The sequence below is a fragment of the Trachurus japonicus genome, chromosome 7, assembly GCF_045865225.1.
Source record: "Trachurus japonicus isolate A0001 chromosome 7, Traja_1.0".
NCBI classification, from domain to species: domain Eukaryota; kingdom Metazoa; phylum Chordata; class Actinopteri; order Carangiformes; family Carangidae; genus Trachurus; species Trachurus japonicus.
Genome location: NC_140913.1, coordinates 23,174,587 through 23,185,632, shown reverse-complemented (window position 1 = coordinate 23,185,632; position 11,046 = coordinate 23,174,587). Strand labels below are relative to the sequence as shown.

Here is an 11,046-nt window from a genome sequence, read left to right as displayed (position 1 = left end):
AAGAGGTGGACTTCAGTGCTGACGCCACAGTGATCCACAGTGATTGAAACGTTGATCGTTCCACAATAAACATTAGAGGAGCTTGATACAGTGTGCGGACTTCACTCCTTTTTCTAAGTTTATTTTGTTTGTTGGTCCTGCACCTGTAGTGCGTTTGGATGTGCGTGCTCTACTCCACTTTTGTGTACTCAACAAACCTCTTTAAAACCCTCCACAGACATATCTGACTTGCAGATATTATTGCAGTAGCACAACTGTCAACTACTGTACACAGACACAATGCTTAAATTGATATTGAACAAGCTGCATCTACTGCATCTTCTTGGCTTCTTCTAAATATTTTTCCTAAGCAATAGTAGATTGTTGTAGTGATATAAGTTAATTCACTGATTTTTGACATATACTGAAGTGTTGATTATTCAAACATGTTCTGCTATAATTGCTGTTAATTGTGAGAAAACTACCTTCATATTCACAGAGAGAGGAAAAGGCCTCGTGGTGTTATTGAGGAGCAGCCATCATGCTGCGTGTTGGACCAGGAGGTCACCAGCTGTGGACATTACCTCTGTGAGAAATGCACTGAGTCGTGTTGGGAACAGTGTCCCCAATGTGGTAAACGATCCAGAAAGAGCTCTGAACTGCAGACACCTACTCAAACCAGCACTAAACCCTGTAAGTTCCTACTTTTTTTTACAACACAACTTTATTTTTCTCCAGATAAATTTTAAAGGTGGAGGTGGAGAGGGCACAGAACTCCTCCTTAATATATTGCATTTCTCTATTTACTTCCTTGGTTGAATTATAACTCCTGTTGATATTGTTGAAGTGATCTAAAACAAGTTGCCAGGTTCTGTCAAATTCAAGATTAAAATGTAATTTTCTAATTTAAAATTTCATTACATCCTATGTTAGACATGCATATTGAGTAATGCACTCTCTAGACCAGTGGTTCCCAACCTTTTTCTCAAGGGACCCATATTTTTACCATTGAAAACTTTGGTGACCCCCCACCCCCGATGTAAAATAAAATAAAATAAGGAACATCATAACTTCTTTTACATCAGTAATTTAATAACAGCATGGAACAAACAATCAGGAGAACCTGTGTATGATTACAACATATTTCTTCAGAACTTTTTAAAAGTACAAGTTGTGAAGAATATGTTGTAATTTTACACAGGTTTTTTCTCATTGTTCCATGCTGTTTTTCAAATTCATTGTGACTGATACTGCCCTGCTGTATATTACGTATTTAATGTTTTAAAACTGTTGATATTCAATCATCTATTGATATATAATTTATATATAATTTATTTGTTTATCTATTTAAATACACAAATAAATGTTTAATGTGGCCCTTGAATTTAGTTGATTTTGTCACATATATGAATTAAATGCTTAGCCTACTCATTTATTTAACATTTTAATTACATTAAAATTATTAAACCCCTTAAAATCAAGAGGGCTTCGCGACCCCCCCTGGATCTTTGGCGCCCCCCAGGTTGGGAACCACTGCTGTAGACCTCTGTGCAACTTCCAATGATAATTACTGTTGACTTCTCACTAGAAGTTCGAGCCAATGTGCTAATCCTTTTAGGACATGCTGTAGCCTATATATATTTCTTAAAGGGATAGTTCAACATTTTGGCAAATTGGCCCATTGCCATAATTGCTATAGTCATAGCAGTAGGTTCGTTACCTTTAATTGTAGGTGTAAGCTATTTTTAGAACGGCGGAGCGCAGCAGCTGGCTGCTCAGAGCTACGCTATGGAGGCTAAGGGAATTTCTTGGTTTCCCTCATTAAACTCATCAAATACAAAATCCCAAAACTCCACAGCGCTTTTGTAGACAAGTTGTGAGCTGCACAACCACCACGCTATGAGATAATGACGGAACGATACGAAACGGAGCCGTTTTCGAGGTAAATTCATACAAAACCGCTGATGCGCGTTGCGTTCAGGGACAGTTTTTCAGCAAGCAGTCTCCGTATTTACCCTGTATTTACCTCGAAAACGGCTCTGTTTCGTATCGTTCCGTCATTATCTCATAGCGTGGTGATTGTGCAGGTCACAACGTGTCTACAAAAGCGCTGTGGAGTTTTGGGATGTTGAATTTGATGAGTTTAATGAGGGAAACCAAGAAATTCCCTTAGCCTCCATAGCGTAGCTCTGAGCAGCCAGCTGCTGCGCTCCGCCGTACTGAAAATAGCTTACACCGACAATTAAAGGTAATGAACCTACTGCTATGACTATAGCGATTATGGCAATGGGCCAATTTGCCAAAATGTTGAACTATCCCTTTAAATGTATTCTTTTTCTGCTGATGTGTTTCAGTGACTGGGAGTCTGCAGGAGGTGTTAGAAAATCACAAGAAAAGTCTTAGAAAGAGATGTGAGTTTACAACAGAGGGAACTGCTGAAGCAGGATGTCAAACCCACCTGAACAGGATCTACACTGAGCTCTACATCACCGAGGGACAGTGTGAAGGAGTTAATAACATCCAACATGAGGTGTGGCAACTAGAGACAGCATCCAAAATGGAGACCCTGCATGACATTACAATCAAGTGCAATGACATTTTTAAGGTTTTACCCGGCCAAAAGACAGAGTTAGTCAGAGTAGTCCTGACGAATGGCATCGCTGGCATCGGAAAAACCTTCTCAGTGCAGAAGTTCACTCTGGACTGGGCCGAGGGCTTGGAGAATCAAGATGTCCGCCTTGTGATTCTTCTTTCGTTTCGGGAGCTAAACTTGATCAGAGAGAAGCCGTACAGTCTCCTCAGGCTGCTTCGTGACTTTGACCCGACGCTTGGCCTGGTCACAGCAGAGCACCTAGCTGCGTGTCAGGTTTTGTAAATCTTCGACGGCCTGGATGAAAGCAGACTCGTGTTGGATTTCCAGAACAATGACCGCGTGTCGGATGTGACGCAGACAGCATCGATCGACGTGCTGTTGACAAACCTCATCGAGGGGAATCTACTTCCCTCGGCTCTCCTTTGGATAACTTCAAGGCCTGCAGCAGCCAATCAGATTCCACCTTCGTACATCGATCGTGTTACAGAAGTACGAGGATTCACTGACTCTCAGAAGGAGGAGTACTTCAAAAGGAGATTCACCGAGGAGGAGTCAGCGTCGGCCAGAATCATCTCACACGTCAAGACATCTAGGAGTCTCCACATCATGTGTCACATCCCAGTCTTCTGCTGGATCACAGCTGCAGTTATGGAGCACATGTTGACCGCAAATCAAGAAGAGCTTCCCAAGACACTGACTGAAATGTACTCGCACTTCCTGATTGTTCAGACCAAGAGGAAGACACAGAAGTACTATGATAACAGGCAGGAAATGACACAACAGGAGCCAAGACTGATTGACAGGGAAGTCCTTTTGAAGTTGGGCAGACTTGCATTTGAACATCTAGAAAAGGGGAACATCATGTTTTACCAAGAGGACTTGGAACGATGTGGTCTAGATGTCACAGAGGCTTTAGTTCACTCGGGGCTATGCACAGCGATCTTCAAAAGAGAGCGTGCATTCTTTCAGGAAAACATCTACTGCTTTGTTCATTTAAGTATCCAAGAGTTTCTTGCGGCCGTCTACATGGTCCACTCTTTCTTGAACAGAAGCACAGATGTACTGACGACATTCCTGGGAGAAGACTTTGACGCAAACGGCAGCGACCCAGAGATGGACAGATTCCTCAGCAGAGTTGTGGACAAATCTGTGAACAGTGGAAACGGCCACCTGGACCTCTTTGTTCGCTTCCTCCACGGCCTGTTAGTGGAGTCCAACCGTCATCTCTTAGGGGGTCTGCTGGGCTGGACGGCCGGCAGCCCAGAAAGCATCCAGAGAGCAACAAGCAACCTGAAGAAGATGAACGCCTACGACATCTCTCCTGACAGAAGCATCAACATCTTCCACTGTTTGATGGAGATGAACGACCACTCGGTGCATCAGGAGATCCAAGAGTACCTGCAGTCAGAGAGCAGATCGGAGAGGAAACTGACGAAGACCCACTGCTCCGCTCTCGCCTACATGCTGCAGATGTCAGAGGAGGTTCTAGATGTGTTGGACCCCAAGAAGTACAATGCATCAGTTGATGGAAGACGGAGGTTGCTCCCAGCTGTCAGAAACTGCAGAATTGCTCGGTTAGTCCAGATGTGAATATCGATTGTGTAAATTTTATTACACAGTTAAAGCAGAAGTAAGCGATATATTTGTGTTAATATAAGTCTTAAATAGTTGTATCTTCCGACAGCAATCACTTCTATAGAGTGTTTGGTCTGAAACACGGGTCTGTCAGTCACTCTGCTCTGCTCTGAGCCCAGGAGAAAACTTTCCTTGTATCCTACAAGTTTTATCCAATGAGGAGAGAGAACGGCATAAAGGGGCAGTCCTCTCTGTGTGTGCAGCCAAGGGATGCGCCTGAATGTGGTGACGTAGGGATGAGGACCAATAGATCCATGACGAGGGCGGGGGCTGCTAACTCCATCTGCTGACAAGACGTTATGGTGCGTTCAAGGCAACTCGTAACTGGTGTTTTTCCGACCTGTGAAGTCGTACCAGTTTGATCTGGTACGAGTTCACGGGTCGGAAGTTACGAGTGGCCGTTATAGTGACTTTCACCGGTAAAACAGGTCGGAGAAACACGAGTGGGTTGCCTGGAACGCTACAAAGTCGTAAGTTGTGACTTCAAAAGCCTGCCTGGAACGCAGCATTAGCCAAAACGACCGGATCGCTTACTTCTGCTTTAATTAGGGCCACGGGCAATCGCACCGGGCACTGGCGAAGCCCGGGCACTACTGTTATTGTGTGGATTTTTTCTTATTAGGGCCACGGGCAATCGCACCGGGCACTGGTCCCAACAGCTATGAAATAGCTGCAGGGACCAGTGCCCGGGCGAAGCCCGGGCACTACTGTTATTGTGTGGATTTTTTCTTATTAGTGTGAATGCTGGAAGCATTCACACTATTGTTATTCGGTTCGGCCATTTTCTGCCTTTCTTCGTCATGTAACTAGTCCTTCATACTTTGTGCTATTTCAACAATTCAAATATCAAATTGTTCAGCCTTTTCGGGACAGGTGTGCTATGTCTTTTCTCTTTTCAACTATTCATACTTTTTGCAATATTCAACTATTTCTGATTTTTTTTTCCCCATAGAGAATGCATTGGAACAGTCTTGAAACTCTTCAAATCTTCTTACCTCTTTCAGCCTTTAAAGCGTCCACATACTTTCAGCTAGAGACTTCATTCAAATTCTGAGCTGTAGACAAACTTCTAATGTATTCATCCTGTATGTACAACTTTTTCATAGCTTGTACCGTTTTTGAGATAAATCCTTTAAAAGCACATGAGGATTTCTGACAAATTTCACACTTTTCAATGAGTGTGTATGGGGTTGGGTCAGAGTGAGTGACATCATCGTTAGAGTGAGAGGGATCGAAAAAACATTCAGGATTTTTTCTGGATAAATTGCCAGCACAGCCACAAATTAAACTCTAGACACATGATTTCCTCACTGGTTTGTAGCCACACTTGTTGTGTCTCATTTAATGTGCTCAAAACAGCAGACAGACTTACAGAATTGTCTCAGTGAGCCTAATTGTGCAGCTAGACCCGCTCCAGTGGCTCATCCACTTCAATAGAAAAGTAGGAGCTGATTTTTTTAGAAAAGCAGAAATGCCCCCCTTTTCTACCTTGCGACCCTGAGAAAAGTTTTTGCCCTACAAACATTTAATGCACATTGCCTCGCTCAGGAAGGTCTGCTTGCCCAGATGGTCAGATGGCCACATTCTGATAAGAGGTACGGTTATCTTTTTCTGGGCTGTTTTGGGAAGCTGTTCCGAGCTCAAATCTCTCTGCTCTGCTCTGCTCTGCTCTGTGTGCAGTTGGTCCAGCTGTAGGGGCCAGCTCGTTATCAAAGTCTATAAATAGAACAGTGCAGCTGCAGCCTGGCCGCTCGTTAAGATGTTTTTAAACACAGCCCCACACACACACATGATAAACCAGACTGACAGAGAATGTCCACGCACAAACACAGGCATCACACTCACACAGACAGACACACACAGACACTCACACACAGTCACACATGCACGCATACACAAACAGATAAACACACAAACACAACACTGTTCCACACAGTAAAATGTAAGCATGGTAGTCGCCATGGTAACTTCTGAGGGCAGGCTGCCACACAGGTGTAATCAATCAGATCATTAGGGAGAGAGGAGTTTTGTGGCGCTTAAAGGGATAGTTCACCCTAGAATGATATTTCGCTCATTATCTACTCACCCTCATGTTGACTAAGGGCTGGAAGAATTCTCAGAGTCCACCGTCCCTTCTCTGAGTTACAGGGGGTCTTGGCGTAGCAGTGCATGTCCATATAACGGTTGCAAAGGGACACCAGAGCTCTTCGTAAAAAAACACACACAAAAAAACATCCAAATACCTCCATGATGCTCGTATGTAATGTCCGTCTTGTGCTGAAGCCCCAAATTGCGTAATTGTCCCGAAAAAAATTAAATAAGTCTATATTTTAAGCTTGTTTGTAGCGGAAGCTTCTCGAAGCTCCTCTTCCTGGTCCGTCCAAATCTCGCGTGATTCGCAGTAACCGCACTGACGCCGGCGCAAATCACGCGAGATTTGGACGGACCAGGAAGAGGAGCTTCGAGAAGCTTCCGCTACAAACAAGCTTAAAATATAGACTTATTTAATTTTTTTCGGGACAATTACGCAATTTGGGGCTTCAGCACAAGACGGACATTACATACGAGCAGCATGGAGGTATTTGGATGTTTTTTTGTGTGTGTTTTTTTACGAAGAGCTCTGGTGTCCCTTTGCAACCGTTATATGGACATGCACTGCTACGCCAAGACCCCCTGTAACTCAGAGAAGGGACGGTGGACTCTGAGAATTCTTCCAGCCCTTAGTCAACATGAGGGTGAGTAGATAATGAGCGAAATATCATTCTAGGGTGAACTATCCCTTTAACAGTTTTACTTTCTGCACATGTACACGCAGACAGAGAGACCGTCAGACTCACACACACACACACAGGTTTTCAGCTCAAATTCATTAGGCTCTCAATTATTTTATACTTTTGATGTAAACATCTCCAACAATTTATATTTTTCTCATGAATTTAAGTTCAGACGTTTAGTCTTTCCAACTCTATTAATAGTAGTACAATTACAGGTGGAGCCTGGGACATAGGATGCAGCTTTTAACATGTGTCCTATCTATCTATCTATCTATCTATCTATCTATCTATCTATCTATCTATCTATCTATCTATCTATCTATCTATCTATCTATCTATCTATCTATCTATCTATCTATCTATCTATCTATCTATACCCCTCCCTATTTTTTAACCCCTCTGTCTCCTTTCTTTCTTTCTTTCTTTCTTTCTTTCTTTCTTTCTTTCTTTCTTTCTTTCTTTCTTCTACTCCTTCATTTGTATTTTACGTAACTTTTTATATCCTTCCCTCTCTATCCATCCATCCAACCATCCATCCATCCATCCATCCATCTACCTCTTTCTATCTATCATCCCCCTCTCTCTTTTTCTTCTTTCTTTCTTTCACTCCATTTCTGTCTTTTTACTTCTTTGTTTGTTTGATTCTTTCTTTCTTTCTACTCCTTTTCTCTTCCTTTGTTTTTACTCCATTTCTTTCTCTCTTTCTTTCTTTCTTTCTTTCTTTCTTTCTTTCTTTCTTTCTGTCCTTTTCTTTTTTCTCTCTTGTTTCAATCTTTCTTTCTTTCAACAATTTCTTCAGCTCATTCAGCATTGCTTCCAGCATTCACACCATTTCCATTCTTGGAAATGTTTTTTCTAGTTATTATTATTTTTCCACTTCCGGACGATTTTCGATTCGCTACTAGTCCTGCAACTCGAAGAGTTGCAGGACAAATTATATATCAAAACGTGCGGTTTGATCGGGATCGGGGTGCTATTACTTTTCTCAACAGTTTACGACGTAGTCGCGAAAAACTGCGCAAAAATTTTGCATGTAAGTCAATGGGACGGGCGAAAAAAAAAGACCGAAAAAGACCAATCATTGGAGTTTAACAAAAGTCTACTGCTCAGGCATACTTTCACCTAGAGACTCCATTTAAACTTTAAACAGTAGACACAAGTCTTGTGTATTGTCGTATTACTCCACGTTTTGATAGGTCATATAGTTTTTGATCAATCCCTGATCAATGACCATGATCATTTTTGGAGAAATTATGAGTTTATAATGGGTGTGTATTGCATGGAATGTTAGTGTCAGAGTGCGTGACATCATCGGTTAGAGTGGGAGAGAGTGAAGAAACATTCTGTATTTTTTCTGGATAAATTGCCACCACGGCCACAATTTACACTCTACAGACATAATTTTTTCAGAATTTGTAAGACAAACTTGTTATCTCTCATGTCATGTGCTCAAAATATCAGAGAGACTTACAGAACTTACAGAATCAGCCTCTGAGTGCGGCCACGTCTGTCCCTGCTCCTCATTGAGTCCAATACAAATATTTTCTGAGAGGAGCAGAACGGCCTGATGTTTTAAAACTGCCAGCGTCGCCAAAATATTTACTGTAGAAACACCAAATCGTACCGAAATTTTCAGTAAGTCCTTAGAGCAACGTTGATCTGTATTTTGTTCTGATAGGAGTTACCGTTTTGTCATGCTAAGCCTAATTGTGAGGCCGGTTTAGAGGCAGAAAATGGCTGTTTTTCTCCACGTTTCTGTCTGTCTCAGCCTGCGGGGGCCCCTATCGCCGTGGTAACCTCTTTGATCCTCAGGCCAGAGCTCGTTAACTTCATAAACAATCCACCTGGCGCTCGTTTAAATGTTTATAAACACAGACACAGCTAAATCAGACTGACACAGGATGCAGCTACTAACTAACTATGTGTCAAGTCAGTCACACACACACACACACACAGACTCTAGAGCCAGCTTCATGTGATTACAGTCACACACACACACACACACACACACACACACACACACACACACACACACACACACACACACACACACACACACACACACACACACACACACACACACACACACACAGGTAACCTAATGTGGTTACAGCTCCTCCATATCAGTGCTTATAGAAAGATGATCATGTGTCTGTCTGATCAGCTCTGTCTTGACCTTAAGATCGTGGGTTTGATTCCCATGTTGACAGAGATGGCACAACCCGCAGTAGCTCCCGTGGCCCATTCAAAATTTCCCGAGAGGAAATTTTCTAGTTATTATTAGTGTGAATGCTGGAAGCATTCACACTATTGTTATTCAAATCTTTATACTTATTATTATTAGTGTGAATGCTGGAAGCATTCACACTATTGTTATTCAAATCTTTATACTTATTATTCTTACTTCTTTCACCCTTTTTCTGCGTTTAACTCCTTCTTCATACTTTGTGCTATTTAAACAATTCATATATCAAAACGTGCAGCTTTTTCAGGACAATATTGCTATTATTTTTCTCTTTCATACTATTTATACTTTTTAAAATATTTAACTTTTTCTGCAATTTTTCTCTCATAGGAAATGAATTGAAACAGTCTTCAAACTCTTCAAATCTTCTGCTTCATTCAGCCTCTAATAGCTTCAGCATACTTTCAGCTACAGACTTCATTCAATTTTTAAACTGTTCACAAACCTTTCAACTATTCAGCTATATCTCAGCTTATTGATATCTTCAACAGTTTCAGATATATGTATAGTTTTAAAATCATTAAAATTTCTGACAAAATTCAGATTTAACATGAAAGTCAATGGGACGGAATGTTCGGACGTTGGCAGTTGGTAGAGTGACAGAGGGTCTAAAAATCCTCTCACATTTTTCTCTCTATCCTGTCAGCACGGCCACAGATTACACTCTACACACATAATTTCGGGCATGCTTGTAGACAAGCTCATCCTTGATCTCTTCATGTGCTCAAAAAACCAGAGAGACGAACACAATTTAAACTGGGAGCCTCTGAGTGCAGCCATTTCCCTCTCTCCTCTCATTGACTCCCATTCAAAAGTAGGCGCTGATTTTCTAAATGTCCCAAAGTTTCCAACCTGCGACACAATCAACAATTTTTACTCTAGAAACACCAAAGTGACATGGACGCGTTCAGCAAGGTCTTATGGTTCGGAAAATGTAAACCTTTTGCTCGTACTAAGTACAGATTTGTCGTACATTAGATCTGTTTGAGGGTGTCACAGAGCAGTTAAAGCCTATGGTTAAAGCTGCCACCATGCCTTAAAGCCACCAGCCAACAGTTACATGGTAACCTCAACATGGCAACCTCACCATGGTAACCTCACCATGGCAACGTCACCATGGCAACGCACACACATTCTCTCTATTTGACTGTCTGTCAGTCACACACACAAATGGACACACACTGACCATACACACATATCCAACACACACACACACACACACACACACACACACACAAATGGACACACACTCACCATACACACACATCCAACACACACACACACACACACACACACACACACACACACACACACACACACAAATGGACACACACTAACTACCACACACACACAAATGGACACACACACACAAATCCAACACACACACACACAAATGGACACACACTAACTACCACACACACACACAAACACACACACAACAAACATACAACCACTTACCAAACACATACACAATTTACACAATTACACACACACAGACACACACGCACACACGTCCAACACACACACATTTCATACAGTTGTCAGGTCAGAACTTTTTGTATATCTTTCTCACTCTCTCTCACACACACACACACACACACACACACACACCTGTTGTAGTTAATGGACTCGTTGCTGTTAATTTTGTTCTTTAGCTATTTAAACTGAAAATACACATTTCCCCATTTTGGTCATGTTGAACACATTGTTTTACATGTATCCTAAACTACTGAGGCTCTTCTCAACCATTTCACACCATTAAACCCGCTGTTTACATGTTCTACTCCTCAGCTAATGCTCAATCTATATTCTTCAACAAT

General features: G+C 41.9%; 1 protein-coding gene across 1 annotated transcript in view; it reads left to right on the top strand.

The window, feature by feature from the left end:
- The window catches only part of LOC146984780 (NACHT, LRR and PYD domains-containing protein 12-like), a 95,164-nt gene that overhangs the window by 2,326 nt on the left and 81,792 nt on the right, over positions 1-11,046 (top strand). The window contains exons 4-5 of the mRNA XM_085782217.1: positions 479-672; positions 2,334-4,146. Coding sequence (XP_085638343.1) covers positions 3,179-4,146 — 968 coding nt within the window. The 5' untranslated portion in view covers positions 479-672; positions 2,334-3,178. The remainder of the gene's footprint in view (positions 1-478; positions 673-2,333; positions 4,147-11,046) is intronic.